We start from the raw sequence: 27,899 nt of genomic DNA, 5'->3' as shown, positions 1-27,899 counted from the left end.
TCTTGTGGACATGTGCCTGGTTGTATGACTTATTATGTTGCTGACTTCTATGCATTCTAGAAGCTTTCTAGAGGCCTTTATATATAGGCACTTATAGTGTACTTTAACATGTAATATTGAATGAATATATCATCATTCTGATCATACTCTCTTTAATCTACTATTGTGCTTGTGTTTGAGTTCCTTGGTCTTGGGTGAATTTTGTCCTAAGGCAAATTCTTACACTAAGAAATAATAAAATAATGTATTTATCCTAAGTAAACTTAAGTAAAGTGTAAATAATAATTATTTACACTAACAAAAATAACCAATTACCATAAGAAATACATAATTAAAAAATATATATATATTATAAATATTTAAATTATAATATTTTATACATTAAATTTTTTTTTGATGGTTTATACTTTAAAATTTCAATTTATATCATTTATAATTATTATTTGCCTACATTTGACTTATAATATTATTTTCTTCTCATTTGGATATCAATCTTAATTCTATAATAGTCAAACAAGTAACATCTTTAAAAGCAAAATCAATCTAGAAAAACTATAAAATATTATATTTAAATTCTCAATCAAACTTGACTAATAAATGATACTGTAGACTATCCCAAGGTAAAAATGAAATAATAGAAAGCCTAATTTATAGGAATCTTAAATTTGTTTAAGAACTAAACCAATATTTTTATATAGACCAAACCACAGCTCTTAAATTCCTAGAAATATATCTATTTTTAATTAGTTTAAACATTTATCATAGAAAAAAGCTTTTAGAAATCTAATAGATAGCTTAAACATCACATACTAAGGCTTGATTCCTATGATAAAAGTGTTAAATAGTCAAAATTGACTTATTTTTCCAAACTTAATTTCTTAATTAATGTATGATGTTTAAGGATGGCCTAACTGAACAACCTCTCAATTGTGACTTATCAATTCATGAAGAAGTCTCCATATATGTTAGCACAAGTTCATCATCTTTTCAATGACCTTCAAGACAGCTCTAACTTGGAAGAAAAAAAAAACCAAAAAAAAAAAAAAGTTGACTTCCGTCAACTTGGGTCTGTTACATCATCATCCTCTCTAATAATCTTCTTTCACGGTAGTCTTTGCTCTTTTTTTCCCTTACATCGTCTTAATTAAATGCTTACTGCAACTACACCTTACGGTGTTAGTTCTAGAAGACAGCTAAAGAAAAACAAAAGTTACATCTTAGGTTACAATGTGGCCAGCAAATGTCTTAAACTGCATTGGAGTAATAATGGGCTTTGCCTAGTTTAGAAGGCACCCACTCCTAAGAAATCAATGAAGGGAATCCCTCCATTATGTTTCTCATTCTCTTCTACTTTCTCCCTGGGTTCTTCCACCACATTGCTCGGCGGAGAAGTAATATTCAGAAAATTATAATAGGTGGCGTTCTCTTCTTTCTGAGGAGATGAAAGTGAGGGTAACATTGATTTGGGATTGAAATTAATATCACATCTTTTCCAGTCACGAAGTTTAGCATGTTCCAGAGCACTGTCCACTTCACTACTGATTCCTGAGCTTTCAAATAGCATAGATGAAGCATTTGATATGGATGTTGTTGGTCCAATGTTTTCAGATAGATGAGGAAGCAATTTCCACTTCCTTTCCTCTACTGAACTGTTCTCAGGGTTAGAAAGGTTCCCTGTACAAATAAACATTAGAAACATTCATGAACTATGTAAATTTTATCAGCTAAGACACATAAGCATTGAAACACTACATTCAAATTTGATCTATCATAGATCTTATATCACACTAAATTATGTACTCTCTTATATTAAGATAAGAGAACTAAGAATTAGAGCATAATTTATCATAGCTTCTTATCCTCAACTCAAAAAATATTATTTGAAACATTACTATAAGAATCCAACAAAGTCGATTCCAAAAACATTAAATGATATCATTAATGAAAATAATTATACATTTAAAGAATGTGAAAGAAAACACAGTTATTTTACCCTAAGAAAACAAGAAGCCATACATACACACATCAAAATGTCAGGAAACTAAAAAATAATAATTACAGATTTTTAGAATGAATAAGTGATCAGAATTCAATACACACCTAAGAAGTCCAGTTGAATTGGTAACCTGCTGCCATACTTGAGTAAGCTCGTTCCATTAGGCTGTTGTTGGTGTTTATCAAATTTCAGAAGATAATTTTGAGACTGTGATCCAATATGGTTGTAATTATGTTGGTATTTACCAGCATTTTTAATGGTTTGAAACATTTTCTTCCTGCCATACATTCTTGAGTGTTCCCTGTGTCTTCTGGCCATGATGACATGCCAGTGGTTTTTGACAGCGTTATCAGTTCTTCCTTCAAATAAGCGAGCAATGATTGCCCATCTGTTGCCATGCAAACGATGACAAGCTAGCAGGCGCTGTTCTTCCTCTTCTGAAAATGGACGTCTGTTTATCTTTGGATCAAGCTGATTAAACCATCTTAGCCTGCAACTCTTCCCTGCATTAAAAAAAAACCATGCAACAAACAATTTACACGTTGTTTATGAAGAAACTGAAACTTCACGTTTGCAACAGTGGCTGTACGTGATTGAGTAACAGTCACTGATAGGCATTATTTAAAGAGCCTAACAACCTTACATTTGAAATAGACGATACCTATACATTCTTTTAAATATAACCTTTCAGCCTTATAATAGCACATCATTCAGAGGTGCTATTCCTATTTGTAAACATACACGTGCATATAGTGGTAGAAGAATAGAAAAATTTAAAAAAGAACTGAGAAGGAATTGTTAAAAACTTATAGGATGTAAAATATGTATCTCAGCTGATTTAAGGAAAGGACTGAATAGGAAAGGGAAATTTCAACAATGATATGCTTGAGTTGTATAAGTCTCCCCTTACTAAGAAAATAAATAATAAGTTTTAGGGAGGTATTGAGGATCTTCTCCACAAATGTATTGGAAAGGAAACAATTTAATAATATAATTTTCAATAAGATTGTAATTAATCTCTTCTCTTAATATATGTTAATAAATGCTAATGGGGAATTATTAATTTGTTTAAGAAGAATTCAGAGGAGATTTTAAAAGGTAAATATTTTGTTTATTTATTAATTTCATAGTTATTCGTATACTAAAAAAATTTAAGAAATAATACAATATCAATGATGTATTATTATAGAATTTATTAATGTAGTTTTAGCAATTAATTATTTTTATAAACAAAATAATGTGTATATGTTGATAGTTTTTAGATAAATATCAAAATTAGTATTTTATAGAGACAATAAGTAATTCCTTAATGTGATAATTATTAATATTAATGGTCAATAATATAACTTTTTAAATTTTTTTTAAGAATGTAACATTCTTAGATTACATTGTTTGAAAGTTATTGTGGTTCACACTTCTCATTCATTAGAAAATTATGTTTCATCTTATTTTTTTCTACTATACTAATGATAGATCATGGAATGTGATCCAAACTTTAATTTAAAAACTTACATACAGTTTAATCTATAAGTAACTCAACAAGAACTCCAAAAATCTTGTATCATAAACTAGATTAAATCTTGATTAAAATGAAATATTTTTAAGTGACTATTAAAATAATTAATATCTATAGTTGGATGGGGCAGCATGGCCCGCCCTGGTCTCTTCTTTATTTTTCATGAATATTTTTTTTAATAGTTTAGATAGATATTAAGAATGATATTTAAAAAAATATTATAAATTTATAATTTAATTATAAGAATATTCTAAATTACGATTAAGTTAAATGAATATAAAGAAAATTTTAAAAATCTTATGACAACTATATAATTAATTATATAGTAGTAAAATTATCAATAAAAAATGATACGTATCAATCTCAAAATACTAATATACTAAAACATATCAAATAATCATTCAAAATTAACTTACATAATATTAATATATAATCTGGAACTTATTCTAAATATTAGTAGAAGATTAGTAATACATTTATTTTATATAATAAATGATATATACAATCTCAGCTTACATATGTTTAAATAAATTTATTTGAAAAATCTATATTAATTTAGTATACCTTATAATATAATAATTGAATAGAAATCATTTATCTGACTTATCATTTTTATTTATCTTGCCATGAATCATTGGCAAAATCCTTAACCCTAATAGCCATATCAGACGCCTTGCTGAATATTTAAGAATCCTAAGGCAAGTTCATTATGTTTGAAGTTTTTATAGAGAAAATCTTTGATAGCTTCTATTCGCCTATACCAAAATTAAAAGCTTTGATAACATCTCTGGCAAGCCGCGTCTTGGTAGCTAAAGGAAGTTTGTTCTGGTATATAAGAGTACTGACTTGTCTTAGTTCAAAACAGAAGAGAGAGTATATATATGGTAAAACCCATGAGACGCCAAAGAAAATGGTTAGCAGGAGAAGTTAAAGTGATTTTTTCTTCATACTTCTGGTGTATGTTTATTTCTTTCTATACAATCCATTTTAAAAAATAAAAAAGAATAATCAAAACAGAAAAATCTCTTCTTAAACAATCGCTTTTTAAAAAAAGTAAAGAATAAAAAACAGAAAAATCTTTAGAGTACACAACCTCAGAAAAAAAGAAAACGATGGATTCACCTGATCTGCCATGAAGTTTTTCTGCTATGGCATTCCAATTTTGTGGACCAAATTGTGCAACAAGCTCCTTAAGCTTCTCATCCTCATCTGGCCTCCAGTGTCCCCTCCCACATGATGTTTCAGGTAACATAGAGTTACAAAAATTACCCTCGTGACTTTCTTTGGAACAAGAGCTATATTCCTTCATCCTTCCAAACTATCAATTCCTTATCTTTCCAAACCCTAATATCATTGATCGAACAAACAAATAACCTCCTCAAAACAAAAACCAATCTTAAACAATCTCTCCTCCTTCATGAATCAAAATAACTGATCTCTCCAACTGTATAATAATCCTTTTCATACCATGGCAATCTCAACCATCTGAATCATGCAGACCTCCCCATTGATAGATGATTTCAAAATAATCTCCTTTGTGATCATACCAAATAAGTCGATTGGAAGTGAAACCACCATGAATCTATAGTCCTTGTTATAACAAATAACTGATATAGGGTGACCCCATAAAAAGTCTCAATGAAATGATGAGCAAGTACAAATTAAAAAGACCCCTTTCGAAAATTCCGGATCTCAGGTAAACTCAATTATCTTTTCCCATCACCACCATTATCAAATCTTCTCCTACCACAAAGATAATCATGACCCATCTATGTCTGTACCATTTGTTCCACAAAACTGTGCTCCAAATGAGATTCCACTGAAAAACATTTATACCATCTCTCTCTTTTCCCCACCATGAAAGCTTCACTTAACAAAACTGCAAAATATCCCAAACCCTAGCCCTTTTATTACATGGCACCACCTTCAATGATTACGCCATAGAACCGTCACTCCCCCCACCAAAACGAAAAAATATTCTTACAATACAACATAACCAAATTTGTTTTGCCCTAAAACTCTGTGAAAGTTTTGGTTGAAACATTACTATTTTCTCTACAATTTTTATGTCTGATGGCATGTCAAGGTCACTTTCATGGCAAGATTCGTGCTCAATTTGTATAGATATTTGAGATTGCGTGTATGTGTAATTGATGAGGCAGCTTGTACATCAAATTTGAGGACCCACATTGTTTTGGCTGTTTAACCATCCATTTTTTAGTTGCTTGGCATGTTGTTTTATCTGTTTTAAGGAAACGAGAAGAACAGTAGTCTAGTTTTGTTGATTAGGTGGTTCATCTGCCATTGGTTGCCCATTTTTTTATCACCCCAGATTTTTATTTGGATTTATTGTTGGTAGGGTTGGTAGCCCTGTAGAAACAAACAGTTTATATATATAAACATGACTTTTCAATATGTTAATAGTCAGGGCAAACCATTATCTACTGTTCAGAATTTATGTTTCATTTCGCACTTATATGAAGCCTAGATTTCTTGTTTATTCAGAAAATGTTTTCCAAGTTCTCGCTGACATTAAAGTCTAAACGAACCAACCTACCACTATTGCTTGCCTTGATAACCAGCTTTGTCAGAAGTTGTAATTTAAAATAAATGTAATGTGCAGATACTCTGAATTAAAATGCTTATTCCAAATAGGGAACGTTTGACATTTTCTGCAGGCGAAAAGGTAACAATGAATTTATTGTGAAAAAATAAACGTTAAAATATTTCTGTCTAAGGGATATAATCTTGTTTGTCCATAGATGAATTTGAGATTTTTGTATTTATCCAATACTTAATATATTATTATATCAATAGTAGTAACAATTCCAACCAATTATCTTAATAATTTGTTTAAATTTGTGACAATGAAATAATATTTTTATATCGTAAACATTTATATTAATATAATTATTTAGTATTATCAAATAGTGATTCTTTACATATACATGATTATTAAAGTGTAAGACAAAAATGTGAGTTAGAATGTCTCTAAGGAAATTTGTTTAAATATTAAATATTATGCATAGTGAAATGTTGATAACTTAAAGTACAAGAAGATGAATTTTATTATTGTTTAAATGAGGATAAACTTATAAATGATTTCAAATATATTGTTAAATAATTTTAATATTTATTATCTAATAGCAATATCTTGACATATACATGACTATCAAATTTTAGGTTAAATAATTTGTTAGAATATTTCTACATCATTAAAGAATTTGACTTAAATATTAAATATTATTTGTCATAAGATGTTCATAACTTAATACTCAAATAAAATCAATTTATTTAATGTGATATTTTATTAAAATTATGTAATTCTTGAAGGAAAATAAAATTATTATAACACTGAGATAGATAAATAGGTAAGTGTGGTAAGTTTATGCATAGAGAATTTATAAGAATGTGTGTAATTAGATAGTGCAAGGATGAAGTTATATCCTTATATGTGTATAAATGAATGTGCAATCTTAACATGAGCAATATCTTGTCTTTCATAATTTGAATGTCTAGTAATTTGTATTCTAGGACTAGAAAATACCTCTACTCAAGAAAATGGTTTATGTAAATCCTCTCTAGAATCATATAAGTTCTAATTTTAATTTGAAGATTGTAGGAATATGTGATGGATGGTGTACAATTCAACTTAGACACAAGTCAATTACCATGTACTATTAGCTAATTGGAACCAAGATTAAAATTCACTCTGTTGATTCAATTAATTGTATGGAGATTACAATATTCAAATAATATAATATATATTCATTTTACTAAGTACTTAAAATTTTATTTACTTAAAATAAATATAAAATTTGTTATATCAATAACTCAATAATAAGTTTCTTATAAATTATTTGATTAATAAGCATATAAAAATGTTACATTTTAAACTATTTTTTAAATAATAATATATGTATGTATGTATGTATGTATCTACCATTTTTCAAACTTTTGTTTAAATCTATATCTAGAGTTTAATTTTACTTTTATAATAATTCTATACAAATAAATAAATTTTATAACAATATCTATAGTAAAAATCTATTTGAAAGTTTATTACCATACAAATAATAATATAAATGTATATATGTGAGATTTATAAAAAAAAATTTAAGAAAAAATATTTTGCTTTTGGTTTGTATTTTTGAATCTTATAGGGTGGATTTCTGAAAGCATCAATTTTTAGAAACACATATATAAAATAAAAATAAAAACAAGAAATTCTTAGACTTATCTCTAAAAAAATCATTTAAAATATAAAAATAAAATAAAAAATTTTATATTATTTTTATTAATTATATCATGTGCTTATTATAATCATTCTTTATAATATAAAATTAATCACTTTTGAAAATTTCAATGATTATATAAAATAAATTTTTTAATCTACATAATTTTCACCAAGATTAATATATTCACAAACAATTAGTCAAACCAAAAAATAATGCAATATTTTTTTAACTCAAACTACTCAATTAAGCTAATACAAAAACTCATAAATAATATTATAATATTTTAAGAATCCATAATATCCATTAATATTAGACATATTCACTCATGAGGATAAGTTCTATCCTCACAACTTAATGTCTTCTAATAAAATGTAAGCCCCTTCTTATTAGCAGCCATTTTATTTCAACTTCGACCAAGGGACATTTTGATTATGATTTTAAATGCACTTATATGACTTACTAAGAGTTCACATGTATCTAGTAAACAAACATTCAACATATAAATCGAGATGTAAATCCTAGGTGAGTGCCATCTAAAGTTTATTGTGGGATTGTGAGATCCTATTTTTATAATTATTTGTTAGGTGGTGTGTCCATATTGAACCAATAATAAAACCTATTTTTATTAAATGCGAGCATATATTTTAATGTTCTCTTATGTGATTATTGTTTGTTTTATTTATATTTATTGAACCAATAATAAAACCTATTTTTATTAAATGCAAGCACACATTTTGAGGTCCTCTTATGTGATTATTGTTTGTTTTATTTATATTTAGAGGATTTCTATATATGTTTCAAATTCAAACATTCACATTATACTCTACAAATTTTCTATAATTGATCTTATTACATGTATGTAGTTTCTTGCCATATATTTAGCAAATGTATATTTTACAAGGCTTTTATATCTTTAATAAATGGTTTAAGTTTTCGTGAAAATTTAAATATGAAATATTAGTATATTTATGTAAATAATTAGTCTATGAATATGGTTATCTTTATATTATAGTTTTGATAGATAGAATATTCTCTATTAAATACTAGCATACCTAAAACATTAATTTATTTTTTTTGAAAAATAAGCCAAGAGGTATCCAATTTCAATAGAACTAGTGTAGTTTTATTTGTTTTATATATACTTTCAGTTAGAAATCTTAAATCTATCCAAAAAAAAAAACATAGAAATCTTAAATTTTAAAACTCTTCCTTAGTTTTATGAGATTGAAAAATCCCAACAAATCAGATAAGTCAAGAGGCATCCAATTTTAACAAAACTAGTATAAGTTTATTTGTTTTATATATACTTTTGGTTAGAAATCTTAAATCTATCCAAAAAAAAGTAACATAAAAATATTAAATTCTAAAACTTTTCTTTAGTTTTATGAGACTAAAAAATCCTAATAAATCAAATTTAGAGAATGATTTAGTTCATTGCATTCAAGCATTAAATATACAAATGAAAGAAAATTATAGCAACAAGAAAACCATAGCAATAAAATAAGCAATGGTAATAAATGTTTTGATTATTTTATTTTATTTGTATCCTCTAACTAGTAGCATAATCTTAATTTTAATTATATTTAGTCTCTCTAACTATCAAGATTCTATTTTATTTCTATGACAAGTACCACCAATTCACATCAAGTTAAACTATCCATTGCAGTAACTTTCAAGATTTTAATTATATTTAGTCTCTATAACTTTTAAGATACTATTTTATTTCTATGACAAGTAAATTAACATCAATTTTTTTTTTAAATGAAAAATGTTTTCATTGAAGATTGTTGCCATTGTAGAAAGCCTCTCAGCTTAATTATTGTTATCACCAAATAAATTAGTTTTCTTATAACTATTAATTTTAATGCATTATTTTGATATAACTAATTAAACTTACTACAAATACAAGCCACTACATGGCACTTGTTAAATAAGAAAAAAAATGAATAAAGTTTTAGGACATGGTGCAATTTAAGAATATTATTAGTCAAGCACATAAACAACCCTTAATGATATTTTCTTTAGTTCAAACATATATCATATCTAATTTTTTTAATCTACTAAAGTAGTTAAAAATAATATAAAATGATAATGTACATTGGAACCACACTTCATAGAGAATACTCAAATTGATTATGAAAAGAATCGATAAATAAATGCTTACCTTGTGAAATTTTAAATTTGAAGTGATCAAAAGTCACATTTGGAAATGAATTAAATTTTCAATATCAATAAAATAATCGAAAACTTGTCAAGCTATCACAAAGGTTTTAAAAAATAGACTTTTATTTTTCAAAAAGCACCATACTATATTCAATTACAAAGTCTCAACGAGAAATTATTAGGGATTACAAAATTGAGAAATGAGTAAGTATTACCATTTTCCATCATCAATCATGCTTAATATAAAAATTCTCCTTCTAATAACACAAATATCTTGCAAGTCTTTAGAAGCATCATTAGTTTTTGGTCATCTAAAAATAATTATACATTTATATATGTATTGATGAAAAGCAAAAGCCATGGTCTTCAAACCATGAACATAGATATATAATCAAAGAGAATAGAGGTCTATGAGTAATCATTCATCGACTGCTAATATTGTAGACTTTATTTTAATTATTAATTCACATTTAATTTCTTTTGATACGTATCTTGTTGGATTTTGTTGTTTATTTGGAAGAATTTTCTCATAAATATATACAATTTTGTATTAGTTTAAGCACTTCTTTCATTGATTCCAAGTAGGCCTTTTCCTAATATAGGATTTTGGAAATATATATCTAATATGAATTACTTGAACTAGTCCCTATTCTTTTATGTACCTAAAAAGGTTTGGATACTAGTACAATTTAGTACTAGCACCCTTCTTATTTAGTTGCAAACTCACAATACATCAATGTTTGTTATAAAAAATTGTTTAATGAAATATTGATGTATTTGTTATGTTTAAAGAGAAAATTTTGTACAAACACAATTGAGGAGTTTTATTTACTACAATTATAACCACTTAGGAACTAATACTAACCAATCACCCTAAAATATAAATACTAATGTAAATATATCATTCTTATAAAGACACTTTTACAAACTTAAATCTACCAAGGAATCCCCATGAAGGCATATGTCACAAAACTTGCTAAGTACATTAAATAAATAAATATTGTTTAGAAGATCTTTCATTGAAGAAAAAATTACAAAATCGAATGTAACTCCATAAAACTATCTTTTAACTCTAAAGGTTGACCCTAAAAAAGGTTAAGCTAGATGGTGTCTTAAGTTATCAACCCTAGACACTTGAATCATAGTACTAGATTGAATTATTTGACCAAGGATTACAGTTAGAATCTTGCACATAGGGCTCCATCATTTAATCTTTAATTATTTTTAATGTAGACAATACTCAATCACTATCTCATCAAACCTTTGGGAAACCATCTATATTGAGGGTAGGTGCAAGAAGTTGAGTCTACTTCTAGAGGAGGATTTACACTTATATATATTTTTTGAAAGTCATCTCTATGAAATAAGGTCATAAAAATATAGAATGAGGTCACATTTAGGTTTGGACTTGTAAACCTTAAACTTGGAGCAAAATCACAATCTATAAACTTTGAACATTGTTTGAAGAAGTCTCATGAAATTTGAGAAATAAAATGTGACCTTGTTCTATAACATGTGACATTTTTCCATACATGCAACCTCATTTATAAAATTTGAATTACTACTTTAGAAATACCTTCAATTTTTTTTAGGAATAAGCATCATTAACTAAACCATAACCTAGGATCTAGTTGTCTGCACCTTGGAGGCCATTTCAATTTTTAGACAAAATACACACCTTGGACAAATATGTGAATATATTTTTAGTAATATATTCTGAGAAAGAAAACCTCATTATAGATGAGAGTATAAAGATTCCAAATATGCAATGTCTTTTTCAATAAATTCCTTTTTCAATTGATTTCTACCTAAACTAGAGAAAAAACTTGAAATAGCATACTTTCTTCTTATTTTAATAAATTTTCCCATTTTTGTGGTTTTTTAATAAAAATTCTACAACATATAATTGCATATATTTAAAAATAAATAAATAAATGCTAAGTTTAGGTCAAATTATGCTTTTTGTAAGTCAATTGTTTAAAAAGTAGAAATTGTGCCCTATTAAAAATTTAATTAAAACAAAATATTTTAAAAAGATTAAAAACAACATCATCATCACTCTTGACTGTGTAATTGAAGGAAAAAAAGTTTTAAAAAATCAGGACAAAATGAACATGAAATGACTTTCATATTTATTCATGAATACGATGAACATGTCTATACATATATTAGCAATAGTTAAACTCATTGATAACTTAAGTATATCAGTTCCTATGAGTGATATATTTAGTAGGTAGTTATTTATGCTACCTTATTACATTGATCCTAAAAATATTAAAATTTTCCTTAAGCAACCCCCCAAGGCTTACTAAGAGAAATATTTTTAATGCATAATATGAATACATATTATGAGAATTTATTTTTTCTAAAGTAACATACCTTGAACCAAGCAAGGCTCCATCAAGTTGTCTTGTGGCCCTCAAAAAAATGTACCTTTGATTTGTGTTTTTAAATCACAAAGTCTTTAATTATTCAACGATTATTCCTGGGAGATGCAATAGATCTTTGTCATTGTCTAGTGACCACAAAAGGGTATAATTATCAATCACATACTCTGAAGATCTCTTCAAAATAATCAATATTGAGAAAAATATTGAGTCCCAAAATAAAGCTTCACAAAACATATATTCTTCACATTTGTTAGCATCAAAAAGGAAAAAAAATATAGAAAACCAAAAGTTTCAAAAATGCTTCTCATGCAAAGCATCATCTCAAAGTGAGGAGCTAACTTGAGATGATGGGAATTCGTCCATCCTCCAATGCCACCAACCTCCATAATTAAAACTCAAAGAACTAAGAAAAAACCAACATATTTTATTAAAACCTATTTTTATGAGTTATAATTTTTTGGATTTGATCATGTGTAGTTTTTTACCATCAACATTTCGCATCATACTACATGATCCATCATTAGGATGCATCCTAATGATGGATCATGTAGTATGATCCGAAACGTTGATGGCAAAAAACTACACACAATCAAATCTAGAAATTATAACTCGTGTTAATGGATTATGGAAATCTTATAGATCTGGCCTATTTTTATTAAATGCAAGCATTCATTTTGAGGTCCTCTTATGCGATTATTGTTTTTTTTATTTATATTTAGAGGATATCTATATATGTTTCAAATTCAAACATTCATATTATACTCTATAAATTTTCTATTATTGATCTTATTACATGTATGCAATTTCTCACCATATATTTAGCAAATGTATATTTTACAAGGTTTTTGTATCTTTAATAAAGGGTTTAGGTTTCTGTGAAAAATTAAATATGAAATATTAGTATACTTATGTAAATAATTAGTCTATGAATATGGTTATCTTTATATTATAGTTTCTATAGATAAAATCTTCTCTATTAAATATTATTGTTGTCACCAAATAAATTGGTTTTCTTATAACTATTAATTTTAATGTATTATTATGATATAACTAATTAAACTTACCACAAATACAAGCCACTATGTGGTACTTGTTAAATAAGAAAATTTTTGAATAAAGTTTTAGGACATGATGCAATTTAAGAATATTATTAATCAAGCACATAAACAACCCTTAATGATATTTTCTTTATTTCACACATATATCATATCTATTTTTTTAAAATCTACCCAAGTAGTTAAAAATAATATAAAATTATAATGTACATTGAAACCAAACTTCACACAGAATTCTCAAACTGATTATGAAAAGAACGAATACATAAATGCTTAACATGTGAAATTTTAAATTTGAAGAGATCAAAAATCACATTTGGAAATGAATTAAATTTTCAACATCAATAACATAATATAAATCTTGTCAAGCTATCATAAAGCTTTTTAAAAATAGACTTTTATTTTTAAAAAAGAACCATACTATATTCAATTACAAAGTCTCAACGAGAAAGTATTAGGGATTAGAAAGTTGAGCAATGAGTAAGTATTACCATTTTCCATCCTAAATTATGCTTAATATAAAAATTCTCCTTCTAACAACACAAATATCTTGCAAGTCTTTAGAAGAATGATTAGTTTTTTGGTGGACTTTAAAAATAATCATTCATTTATATATGCATTGATGAAAAACAAAAGCCATGATCTTAAAACCATGAACATGGATATATAATCAAAGAGAATAAAGGTCTATGAGTAATCTTTCATTAGCTACTAATATTGTAGACTTATTTTTATTTTTAATTAACATTTATTTTCTTATGATACGTATCTTTTTGGATTTTGTAGTTTATTTGGAAGAATTGTCTTATAAATTATATAAAATTTTGTCTTAGTTTAAGCACTTGTTTCATTAATTCCAACTATTCCTTTTTCTAATGTAGGATTATGGAAATATATATCTAATATGAATTACCTGAACTAGTCCATATTTTTTTATGTAACTAAAATTGTTTGGACACTTGTACAAGTTAGTACTAGCATCCTTGTTATTTAGTTGCAAACTCAAAATATATCAATGTTTGTTATAAAAAAATGTTTAATGAAATATTGATGTATTTGTTATGTTTAAAGAGAAAATTTTATACAAACACAATTGAGGAGTTGTATTTACTACAATTATAACCACTTAGGAACTAATACTAACCAATCACCCTAAAATATAAATACTGATGTAAATATATCATTCTTATAAAGACACTTTTACAAATTTAAATCTACCAAGGAATCCCCATGAAGGCATATGTCACAAAACTTGCTAAGTACATTAAATAATATATATTGTTTAGAAGATCTTTCATTGAAGAAAAAATTACAAAATCGAATGTAACTCCATAAAACTATCTTTTAACTCTAAAGGTTGACCCTAAAAAAGGTTAAGCTAGATGGTGTCTTAAGTTATCAACCCTAGACACTTGAATCATAGTACTAGATTGAATTATTTGACCAAGGATTAGATTTAGAATCTTGCACACAGGGCTCCATCGTTTAATCTTTAATTATTTTTAATGTAGACAATACTCAATCACAATCTCATCAAACCTATGGGAAACAATCTATATTGAGGGTAAGTGCAAGAAGTTGAATCTACTTCTAGGGAAGGATCTATACTTAGTTATATTTTTTGAAAGTCATCTCTATGAAATAAGGTCATAAAAATATAGAATGAGGTCACATTTAGGTTTGGACTCCCAAACCTTAAACTTGGAACAAAATCACTATCTATAAAAATGGAATGTGAACCCATTTTACAAAATGTGACATTGTTTGAAGAAGCCTTACAAAATTTGAGAAATAAAATGTGACCTTGTTCTACAACATGTGACATTTTTCCACACATGCAAACTCATTTTATAAAATTTGAATTACTACTTTATCGAGATAACTTCATTTTTTTTTAGGATAAGACATGGTCAACTGAACCATAACCTTGGATCTAGTTGTTTGCACCTTGGAGGCCATTTCAATTTTTAGATGAAATACACACCTTGAACAAATATGTGAATATATTTTCACTAAAATATTTTGAGAAAGAAAATCTCATCATAGATTAAAGTATAAAGATTCCAAATACGCAATTTCCTTTTGAATAAGTTTATTTTTTCAATTGATTTCTCACCTAAACTAGAGCAAAAACTTGAACTAACATACTTTCTTCTTATTTTAATAACTTTACCAATGTCTATGGTTTTTTTTTTAAAAACAATTCTCCAACATCAAAGTACAGATAATTGCATATATTTAAAAATAAATAAAAAATGCTAAGTTTAGGTCAAATTATGCTTTTCATAAGTCAATTGTTTAAAAAGTAGAAATTATGCCCTATTAACAATTTAATTAAAACAAAATATTTTAAAAAGATTAAAAACAAAATCATCATCACTCTTGACTAAGAGATTGAAGAATTTTTTTTAGTAAATTAGAAAAAAATGACATGAAATGGCTTTTATATTTATTCATGCATATGTTGAACATATTTATACATATATCAACAACAATTGAAATATGTCAGTTCCTATAAGTGATATATTAAGTAGGTAGTTATCAATGCTAATCTTATAGCCATTGACACCAATATTCCCCCCTTATTACATTGATCCTAAAAATATTAAAATTAGCTTAAACAACCCCCCAAGGCTTACATAGAGAAATATTTTGAATGTATAATATGAATACATAATTTGAGAATTTATTTTTCTAAAGTAACAAACCTTGAACCAAGCAAGGCTCCATGAAGTTGTCTTGTGACCATCAGAAAGATTTAACTTTGATTTGTGTTCTTAAATCACAAAGTCTTCAATTATTCAACAATTATTCCTGGGACGTGCAATAGATCTTTGTCATTGTCTAGTGATCAAAAAAGGGTATAATTATCAATCACATACTCTGAAGATCTCTTGAAAATAATCCATATTGAGAAAAATATCAAGTCCCAAAATTCTCCCCAAAATAAAGCTTCACAAAACATATATTCTTCACATTTGTTACCAGCAATTTTTTTTTTTTTTAAATACAAAAATCCAAAAGTTTAAAAAATGCTTCTCATGCAAAGAACCATCTCAAAGTGAGGAGCTAACTTGAGATGATAGAAATTCATCGATCGTCCAATGCCACCAACATCTATAGTTAAGACTCATAGAACTAAGGAGAAACCAACAACACCACCAAAAAACAAGAAACATGATAAATAGGATTATCATGGAGATTTGAATATGATAGTCAATAGTCATTAAAAATCAATAAAATCTCTAGAAAATGATTCAATGCAAAGTGAAGAATATGTACAATTCCATCTTTAGACACAACATGTTTCACAATAGTGAATGTTTTCCCATGAACATTTCTAGATTTATCAAAGAATGAGTACAATTCTAGCCTAAGACATAACATGTTGTACAACACTTAATCTTCTCTCATGAACATCTCAATCATGAAAACATCAATGGAAAATTTTGAAGCATAAATGTGTTAATCTTCCTAATGGGAGTAATCCTCAATATATAGTATGTGTGCTCCTATGATTTTACCTATGAACACTACCACACCAAAAACATGCTTTATTATATAGCACATTACGTGGATTTCATTCTCCTCCTAAATCTAATGGATATAAAATACTTCACTCTTATCCATTTGGTTGCAGAATGTCCTACTCATCAAATAACTTATATTTCAAAGAAAACTTGCTTGATTTTGCATCCAAACAAACTTTACTATGGATTTTACAAATTCTACTAAATTATACCTCATGCAAAGACCATCAAATCTTCATGGAAACTTGGCCCATCAATACCAAAGATGTTGACTTGTCCATGCTTGAGAACAAAATTATCATGTAGTATTCAAATTATAAGAGCCAAATTTTCAATATGCTTTTTAATATTCCAAAGAAGTGGGGTTTGAATAGATCTTTTTGTTAGATACTAGATGATAATATAATAAGTGTTTTCTTTTGTATCCTATTTTTAACCATTAACAAATTATATTTGAAGGCATCAATGTCTTGTATTTAGGTATTAGAAATTCTCAAATTCAAAATAAAACAAAACAAATGGAAGATTGGTGCAAGTCATTTACTATCACATGTATTCATTTTTCTATATGATATTTTCTTGCTTTTTGGCTAAATATATCAGAAAAAAAGTTAAAAATCAAAGAGATGGGATGGAATACAATAAACATAAATAGAAATGAAATCCCAATGAAAGGAAATAAACTGCTCTACCATCAAACTTATTTACATATTTTCCAATCTAGTCCATTTCATGAATATTAACAACCATTATTGCCATGCCATCCATAATTTTGGTGATATTGGCTCTTGTATGATGTCATTCTATTGCAGAAACATCCTCTTCTCTATCCAACAAAAAAACTAACTTTTCAATAAATAATCCTCAAGAAAATATGTAGAAACATAATCTAATATAAGTCTCCATAAAGTATCCTAAATTTTGACCAAAATTATGCTCCACTAAAACACGACGATCAAACTACCAAACCATTATCTTGGATTTTTAATAAATATTAATAGTAATGATTCTTCATCAAATCCTTTGTAGCTTCAGAGAATCATCTCAAAACCACATGTAATGCAAAACATAACATATAAAGTCACTAGGCATAATTCCATAAAACTTTCAAGCATAGCTTTATTAGACTGTGACTCCACCAAACCTATCTCTACACCAATCAACAACACCTGTGCATTATTTGATAAACAAATACTATGACATGATTGAGAAACATAAATGCCAAACACAATCAACAATGATTCTACTCTCCAATCCAAAAATCTCCTGAATAAAGAATCTCAACATCAATCCAATAATCTCCCCCTTTTGCATTGATGACACTATATGATGTGAAAAACCTTCAATGCATAAAGTAATAATTCTCCCAATCTCTTCTCTTAGCAAGCCTCTCACTAATGAGTTTCTCTACTCATTATTGTCTTAAACATGATTATCTATCTAACCCTTTGAAATAAATGGAAAAGGGCTAGAAGACCCTTGACATAGCTAAATAATACTCAATCTCTCAATTTTATAACTACTCCTCCTTAGGAGTAGCTTCCAGAAACATGGATGAGGCAATAGTGGCCCATCATTATATTAAGTTGGCTACTCATTTTAGACATAATATATGTAATGTAATATATCCTATATACTATATAATATGATATAATGCTATACTCTATAATATAATATAATATAATACTACCTTATGTAATATAGCACATAAACTATATATATTAAATGTATGCAACAATTTGTAACTAAAAAGAAAATTAAAAGACAAAATTATAATTTGTCTCATTCTATAATAATAAAAGAGACATAAAGTTGACCAGTTAAATTTTGATCACAAGGATTAAGGAAGAGAGAATCTCAACCTCTCACTAAGTTTGAATCAAAACCCTCTAATTTTCATGGGATTCTTCTCATTAAGTTTGAGTGGTAAAGGATTGGATATCTGATATTATATCATGTATTCAATATATCAAGTATCTGAACTAATATGTTAGATACCCGATAATGCTTGGTAATGGTTTTTTTGCTTTGGTATTAGGATTGAGGAGGAAGATGTAAAGAACTTTTGGATATTTTAAGACTTGTATTTTTTTAACATCGTCATTCTATAGCCCACCATGATCCTACACATACCCATCAATAATGTAGAAAGAGCCATATGTTTTAAGTGAAATAGGTTCATACGAACTTTGAAGATGTCCGAGTGAATTGGACATACAAAGTTTCCCATTTATACCTGAAATTTTTCCTAGTGAACCAAACTTAGAAAGTATTGTAGTTGAACTAAATTTCTTTCTTTGTGAATCAATTCAATCCACTCATTCACTTGGTTATGAAATAATTTAACTTCCATAAAACTTAAAGTATAAAAGAAAAAATCTTGTAATTTTGAGAGACAATTTTTAAAATTTACTGTACTTGAATTAAATATCAGATTGGACTTCTCATAGCACTATAAGATTTATATCTACAAATTGAAACAAAACTCGTAGAAAAATAATTATCATTTAAAATTTTATATATTTAAATACAAGATTTTTGATCGCTTGATAGGATCTCCAAATATAAACCACATTACGCTATTGAATGCCGCTCTTGTGTTCTCAGATTTCTCGCACACTACACCTTCCACTATATCATTTCCCTACTTTGTATGGAAGTCAATGTGCTTGAAAATCTTTAAGCATAACCGTCTAATTAACAACAATAACAATTGAACCCTAAGATAACGGCCCACACGGGAAATTTCCCCATTTGGGAGACTTTTGCCTAACAACTATTTTATATAATGACACATCTCATCCTACCATCAGGAAATCGGTGAAGAATGGCTGAAGAAAATTGACCTCTGGTGAAAGCTTTCCTACTAGTCTATACTTAATAGAATTCGAGAGATTAACATAATAGCAACTGTAACTTGTGGGCTCTCTACTGGACCATCATATTGCATTCTCAGCTAATGAAGTTCGACACTTGTAGCATGCATGCGACTCGTAGTTTTTGGATGTCAATCAACTGGTTTATGTGGAGACCACCAAAGTAGCTCATGGTGAAGAGACAACCACCTAAGCTTGTGGCCATTGCCCTACTGACTGGTCGCTACCGAGAAAAGCAACGGTCACTTAGTGAGGGTAATGGGAAGTCATCGATTGAAAAGATATAAACTGCACACAATATAGAGGAATTCATACAAATCAAGAAGCTATATGACACTAGTTGAAAGCATATAGATTTAGAACATAGAGTTAAAGGAACAAATTTAGGGATACCTTTTAATATTATTAGGTTCATTTAATGGGGTCTGCAAGAAATTAAATTTTGAAGGAGTGAAAAAGAACTAAGAAAACTAAGTAAAGGAGATAATTTTTAAGTCAAGGGCTAGTATTCAATTTAGGTCGAAATTTGTAGTTATATGTAAAATGTAGTAGCACATGTAAAATGTAGTAGCAAATCTTTAGACTATATTAAAGAATAGAGATAAGTACAAATAAAAATAATTAAGTATAAACATAAATATTAGATAAAAAATAAATAAATGAAGAGAATTTAGATATGAATGAAAAATATGTATGACATAATTTTACATGTAAGGGGGAGGAGTTGATAATAGAGTGAGGTTCAATAGTGGTGACGGGAGTGGGACACAATTAGTTCAATAGTAGAGCACAAAAAGTGTTTTATCAATAATTATCTTTAAAAATGATTTCACTAAATTTGGAAAAGAAATTGATCATGTGATGTCACCTCAAGAAACCAAAAAATATTACTTAGTGCACAACTATGAGTCTTTCATTTTCTTAATAACCATTTTTTTACAACTTGGCCAAGAAGGCGTGTATGTGGCATCATGTATGATCATTTAGAATTGAAACTAATTTTTTAAGAGTGGACTTGACAAGTAAGAAGTTGCAAAAAATTTTCTTTAAAAAAATAAAATATCTAAGACATACTTTAGGGCACACGAACATAAGGTGGCCCACTATAGGGCCTTGCCCCTAGTTTTGGTATGGAAGTAAAACTTGGGGGAGCTTATCTTTCAAATGTGGTTGCATGTACAAAAAGAAAAATATATTACACATTATTCAATAAAGACATAAATTATATGGCTCAAGTCTTGGAAGATATGAACAAATTGATTTACACTATCAAAGTTTACATTCTTGAAGAAGCGATAATAATTCTCCTTGGTAATACAATCATCTTCAATTAGAAAATGCATTTTTTGTCTGCTCGGTATATATAAGACCATAATGAACCTTATTTTGATTCACCTACTCAAATTGAAAATTAATGATGTAGGAGCATCTAGGGTGTGAGAGAAAATCTTCCATAATCCAAAAATCTTTGGACTAGGTTACTATTTTTTATTAAGTTTTTAATTTGATTTAGATTGTTCATTTTTCTTCCGTGACAATTCATTTAGGGTATTTAGGCCCACTAATAAAGTTTCATGAAAATGTCAAGTCTAGTTTTGAAGAAACTGCATTTTTCTATTTTGGCAGGGTGGTACAAAAACTTTGGACTCAATTTTCAAGGCTTTTGATGCTCCAAAAGTGACTCAAACCTTGGTTTAAATGGAACTTTGTGACTCAAGGATATAGATCATTTTGTGCCATCTTTGAAATGGATTAAAATAGCTAATTGACTCAACAGTTCACAAGTTATAGTTTATAGAAGTCGGGCCTTGAGAATTCTAGTTTTAGTATAAATCACTTGAAGCAAGAATTTGAATCATTGGGCACCCAAATAAAAAAAAATACACTTTTTTTAAGATACTAAGGTAGTTAATTGTGTTTATTATATCAGGCTAATGTAGAATTTTAGAGTTAGTCCAAAAGTGTAGATTGTGTCTTTTTGTTAAATATTATTGTGATAAAGATACATATATCATTGTAGGATTTTATTTTTCTACACATTCTAATTTAATTTCATTGAGGACAATAAGAAGAAAGTGTTTTTATTGTTTCCATTAATTTTTTCTTGCAATTTTATATTCATTTCCTTATTGATTGCAATGTCATTTCATTTAGGATAATAGAAAGAAAGTGTTGTTGTTGTTACCATTAATTTGTTCTAGAAATTGTATTTTTATTTTTTTGTTATGTTATGTTATGTATTTTGGTTGAATAAGGGAGTGACCTTCATTATGTGTATCAAAGTAGAAGTTATTTAGTGTGTAGGTAGATTTCCATTTACATGAGGTAGTTTGTGCTAGGACAATAGTTGTTATCTTGAGAGATAAGTGCAAAAAAACACATCCATGAGGGAACAATTTTGTAGGTCTAAAAGAAGAGGGTTTTAGAGCCCTCTAGATAAAGTGGAAGTATTATAAGGGGATCTATAAAAAGAAATCAATATTAGGGAAATAGATGAAAGTGGGGATGAACTTGAAGAGCAGGGTCAATTTCAAGAGGAGCAAGAAGTTGCTAGAGATCCTAAGGAATCTATGTTTGCAAGGTTATTTCCAAGATTGGAAAGAGGCCAAAAATTAAATTTTCTTAATTTTCTAAAAATATAAAACTAGAAGAATTTATTGATTGGATCATTGACATGAAATATTATTTTGAGTATGAACAATTAGAACTTCTTTATAGGGTCAAATTCATAAAGACCAAGTTGAAAGGTTGTGCTAAAATTTGTTGGAAAGAGGTTTGGTTAGAAAGAAACAAAAGAGGGGAGGGGAAGATAAATAGATGGGACTAGATGGTAGAGAAGTTGGATATAAAGTGTATTCATGTTGACTATGATCTTAATTTTTTGAAGAATTAAAAGGGATAGTTAAGAAAGAAGATATGTCTAGGAATATTTATAAAAATAGTTCTATCAAGTCCATATCAGAATGGGACATTCTAAGATGACGATGAGAAGGTTTCTCGTTCCATAAATGGGTTGAGGCCAAGTATTTAAGAATATTTGATTATGTTATGAATCCCTACCATTTAAGATGGGTCAATTTCATTTATGGTTAGAATACTTAACAAGAAATTTGAGAGTAAGGAGAGTGGAAAAAGTCACAAAGGAAGTCCTCGTTCATAGTCTTGTGGAGGCTAAAATGAGGATTGGAAGAAGAATGAGATCAATCAAGTCAAAATAATAATTAGAGAAGTAATAAATTATATCATGATCCTTAGGACCAAAATATTAGAGATTGGTGATACAAAAGAAGAGGGGAAGGACCAAGAAGAAGACGTTTTTGTGGTACATGTTCCATGGCAAAAAAGAAAGATATAGAGCTTATGAGTGTCTTCAAAATTAGAGGAGAACAAATATAAGAAAATATATATAATTTCACAAGTCACACATGTAGGTGAAAATGGAATTTCATCACATTTTGATGATGTTGAAGGAGGAAAGGTCCTTGTCACTAGAAAAGGCTTACTAAATGATGAAAATGAACCTAAGAAATAGAATAATTTATTCTACATAATTTTTATGTGTAATAGTAATATACACAATGTTATTATTGATATTGGTAATTTTGATAATATTTTTTAGAGGAATTGGTGGATAAAATAAAGTTAGAGAGAAGAAAGCAGCTGAATGCATATAGGGATGTTTGGTTGCACAAGGATCAGAAGGATTTGGTCGATGAGAAATGTCTTGTAAAGTTTAAAATTGGAAGCTATTATTATGAGGTATTGTGTGTTTTTAATCCTATGGAGGTTTCCTTAACTATTAGTAGGGAGACCATGTCAATTTTATCATCATTTATTACATCATGGATATGCAGATACCTATTCCTTGACAAAGGTTGGAGTATCAACACAAGATAAATCTATTCAAGTAAATAAAGGAAAATGTATGTACTAATGCCACAATATGTCTTTTATTTCAATTCAAAGAGTTCATGAAGATGGAGAAAAAAGATATAACTCTAGAAGTTATAGATTTATTGGATAAGTTTTAGGATATTATATATGATAATTTACCCAATATATTTCCACCAATAAGGAAGACTAGTCATAAAAATGACTTAATTTCTTGAGATGATTCTCAAAATAAGGAAACCCATAAATGACTATGTTAGAGAGTGAAGAGTTAAATAAACAAGTGCAATATTAATTATAGAGGGTTTATTTGAGAGATTTTTTTGATGCATAGTCCCTTCTCTATTAAATTCAAATATAAAAGTTACGTATTCACAAAAAAAGAGTCGTGGGATACAAGATCACCCCATGAGATTCCAGTCAATACTAGGCCAAAAATAAAAAGCTATTCATAAAAAAAAAACCTAGGAAGCCAGAGTAGTGTCAGCCAAGGGAAGAGGGTCTTTTCTATCATTAAAACCCAATGATTCTTGTGGTCGGTAGGAGGCTTAAGGTGGAGCCCATCCATCTTCAACAATAAGCTTGTCATATTTTCCTTCTCCCTCCACCCTAGGAGGCAAAATGGCTAGATCCAAGTGAGAGAAGGATGACTTAGCATCAGAGGCAGTAGGAGCCAACCTACCAACAGAGGCTAGAGCAATCAATGATCACCCAAAACCATGCCATAGAGAATTTGAGCAGTGGCATTAAACATCTCAGATGCTAGGAGAGTGGCATGCCAAAGATCTGTGCCCTCAGTGACACCCACAAGGTGGAGTCCACTCCATCAAAACAAAATCCATTGAAACTTGGTAAATTGTATATGGAGCATTACCCAAATGATTAAGTAGCTCCTGTAGGTGAGCCACCTCTAGAGCCACTTTTTTGGCTTGTGCTTGAATCTGGAGTAACACGTTATTACATATGCAAGGTTTAGTGTACATATAAATATTGATGTCAAGAAAACTGCAAGTGAAAAGCACAACATTTCTATGTTTCCATAAAGTGAACAAGGTCTCCAACCCGAAAGCATGCCAAATTTGAATAAACTTAAAGGGAATTCTGGTGGAGTCCTTGAGAAGAATCATATGCTAGGAGAAAGGCTCTAGCCTAAAGGGTCTAAAGAAATAATGGCTCCAAAGCAATAGTGTTGAGCTCTACAACAAAACTATAAGATATCCAAGAAAGACTCTAGTTGACCATAAAACGGTCATTGAGGATTACAAACACCTAGATGCTTGAGCCAAGGACCCAAGGGTAGACCCTAGAAGAGGACACACTAGGAAAAGTGTGCAATCTTTGGCTTATTAATGGCTTTCCAAATAGTATTTATCCTATATCTCCAATTTTATTAAGGAGTGGAGGTGCGAGCACTGGTTGAGAGTCTCAACCATGGCCAATTGAGGAACCAACCACATATATACCATCATAGGCTTATAATTAACAAGAGGAGTAGATGCTACCATTTCCATTCCTTCCATCAAGGCTTGATGGACTAGATTTCGAGCTTGTGAAGCAAATGAGAGGGAAAGGTAGAGACCAGTAAATTAAAAGTCTATTCATCTGAGTGAGACAAATGGAACTAGATCTACAAATCATCCCAAGATATCATACACATATTGGCTCTAGAGAAAATATCCTTGGGTGTCCTGATGCCACGTTTGAAATTGACACCTTGAATCTTAGCTATGGGGATATTGTCAATGGAAAATAGGGGCAATCACCATAGATTGTGTTGGTTCATGGAAAGCCCATCTCTTAATTTGTTGCCCACCCAACAAATCCATGGTTTGACTACTTCCTAAACTTTCTATATCCTCTTGACCACAAAAGGGCCTTGAATGTAAACATTTTTAGGGGTAGAAGCACAAACCTGTGTCACCCTTTGTAAAGGAAAAGGCTAGCAAAAGTATAATTGTTCACCTTCAATGACATAAAATTGGTATTATTATTTTGAATTTGAAAATAAAGTAAACTAAGGAAATGTGTAGAAATGGATGAAGTTTTGGATTATAATTCTTAATAATTATTTCAAATGGAAATTGATATATTTTATCAATTTTCATAGATGATTTTTTAGTTACTAAAAACTGCTAAAAATTAAGGGTCTAGTTCCCACCACAAAATTACATGAAAATAAACTTATTTCCCTTTGATCTGAGACTATAATATAGATATAAAAATAATAAATAAAAATAGGCTTTACACCTATATTTTCTCTTTTATAATGATTCAAATTTCAACTCACCTAAAATTGATAGTTTTCATTTTCCATCATATTTTTCAAAATAAAACTATTCTAACCAAGAGAAGAAATATACATTCTAGAAGAGGACTCTCTCCTCTAGAACGCCATATAATTTTATTTTATTTTTGATATAATTTACTATTCTTTTCTTTCTCAAAACCAACATACTTTCAAGTGTTAAAATACGTACTTGTAGAATCTTTTAATTACAATATACTATATCTAATCAAAACACTATAAACTATATATGTGAATATTCTTGACTCTAAGCTCTTTAAAATGGTCCTAATATGTTTTTTTTAAAATGTCATAGAAAATAGTAAGAGCTATTGAAATGCCACTTTTTCCAAATAATTTTATTTCTTTAGTAATTAGATACAAACTAATACAAAAAATGCATTTAATAGAAATTTCCAATTGGAAAAGTGTGAGACCATATATAACTTAGCAAGAATGAATTTATCTTGATCATATGTTTGAAAAGAAATATTTTTAGATAGAAATACTCAAATTGATTCATAACTTTGTAATTCTACCATTAGAGGTTATGAGAAGGGTTTGAAATCCTATCCCCTTCCATGTCAGTCGATGGGCAAGAAAACTAGAGGGGATTTAATGCCGAGGAGAGCTTTCCAAGCTTCACCCTTGGTAAGAGCTCTAAGGATCCACTTAACACATAAGGAAATACCTTTTTTTTGAATGGAAATAAGACCCAAACCACCAAATTCTTTAGGAAAACAATAATAATCTCAAACAACTTAGTGGAAGCCATAATGCCCCATGTCTAAGGTCTAGAGAAAATCTTTGAGAACATTTCTAGCTTAGCGTAAGAGGCTCTAGAAAGAGCTCAATAAGATGAGCAGACAACATGAGTTGCTGCTGAAACTTTAGAGAAAATTTAGACTTTTACAACAAGTGAGAGAGGCTTAGTGAGCCAATAGTCTAGCTTTTTGGCAATTTTGTCCAACATGAAATTCCAAAGATCCACCGCTAAGGCTTGAAAAGAAAAAGGAATGCCCAAAAATGAAAAGATTTTTCCATGCTAAATCCATCTCCACTAGAACTAACAGACAACATGCGATTCTCTTAGCTATTTCTAAAATATAGCCGCCAGATAGAAAACATACATGATGTTTATTATAGTAGAAATTAGATATAGTAATTATTTGGTTAATGATTTTTATTTTATTTGATCTTCCTTGAAGGATTTACCTTCTCTCATCAACTTTACATTAGGTATTCATAGTAGTATAGATTACTTTGCAATTTCCATTCCAACCTTCTTCAAAATGTCAATATAAGATTTGACTTAGAGATAAAAAAAAACCTTCACTATACCAATTCAATTATAATCCAAGAAATAAATTCAACCAGATAGTCATGGATATTTAAAATTCATCCTGCATATCACCAAAAAAATCGTATACATGTTATTTATACATGTTATTTCCTCCAAATTCTAAGTTGTCTACATAAATTGTAGCTACTAAGAACTTGTTTTATTCAAATTTAAAAGAAATATTATTGTCACCAAAATCTTCTGAAAGTTTTGGTCCATTAAATACTTATGAAAAATTCCATTCGAAGCTTTGGTAGGATGCTTCAACCCATAGAGAGCATTCTTTAGTCTACATACAATATCTAGATCATGTAGAAACTTAATTTCTTCTTGTTTTCCAATGTAGACTTTTGATCTCACATTCATCTAATAGACTTAGAGTCCTTGAAAGTTGCAAATACAAACAATATCCCAATGGATTTCATTTAAGAAACAAAAGTCTCTCCAAAATCAATGCACTCAACCTAAGTATACTATTTGTGGATCAATCTTGCCTCTCCCCTCACATTTCGTCCATCCTTGTCTATTTTTTTCTCAAAACACCCACTTTACTCCAATAAAAAAAAAATCTTCTAATTTGGGAAGAAGTTCCCAAGTTTGATTTTTCTCAATCTAATC

At 28.6% G+C, this 27,899-nt stretch overlaps 1 protein-coding gene across 1 annotated transcript; it reads right to left on the bottom strand.

Moving 5' to 3' along the window:
- Positions 1–908: 908 nt before the first annotated feature.
- LOC149541389 (uncharacterized) lies at positions 909–5,393 on the bottom strand. The gene is made up of 3 exons (XM_089796667.1): positions 4,635–5,393; positions 2,101–2,499; positions 909–1,674 (listed from the first exon to the last, which is right to left on the bottom strand). The coding sequence occupies exons 1-3, from the start codon at positions 4,819–4,821 to the stop codon at positions 1,283–1,285; spliced, it is 978 nt and encodes a 325-aa protein (XP_089652793.1). The 5' UTR covers positions 4,822–5,393; the 3' UTR covers positions 909–1,282.
- Between the last annotated feature and the right edge of the window lie 22,506 nt (positions 5,394–27,899).

Source organism: Cupressus sempervirens, chromosome 8 (genome assembly GCF_028749045.1).
Source record: "Cupressus sempervirens isolate cs-2001-9-10 chromosome 8, ASM2874904v1, whole genome shotgun sequence".
Taxonomy (NCBI): Eukaryota; Viridiplantae; Streptophyta; class Pinopsida; order Cupressales; family Cupressaceae; genus Cupressus; species Cupressus sempervirens.
Note: the sequence above shows the minus strand (reverse complement) of the source record. Positions and strands in the feature narration are given on the sequence as shown.

Coding starts and splice junctions, on each gene's coding strand:
- LOC149541389 (XM_089796667.1), bottom strand. CDS start 4,821: ATGAAGGAATATAGCTCTTGTTCCAAAGAAAGTCACGAGGGTAATTTT. Junction 2,500..4,634: donor AAAACTTCATGGCAGATCAG/GTGAATCCATCG, acceptor TTTTTAATGCAG/GGAAGAGTTGCAGGCTAAGA. Junction 1,675..2,100: donor AATTCAACTGGACTTCTTAG/GTGTGTATTGAA, acceptor TTATTTGTACAG/GGAACCTTTCTAACCCTGAG.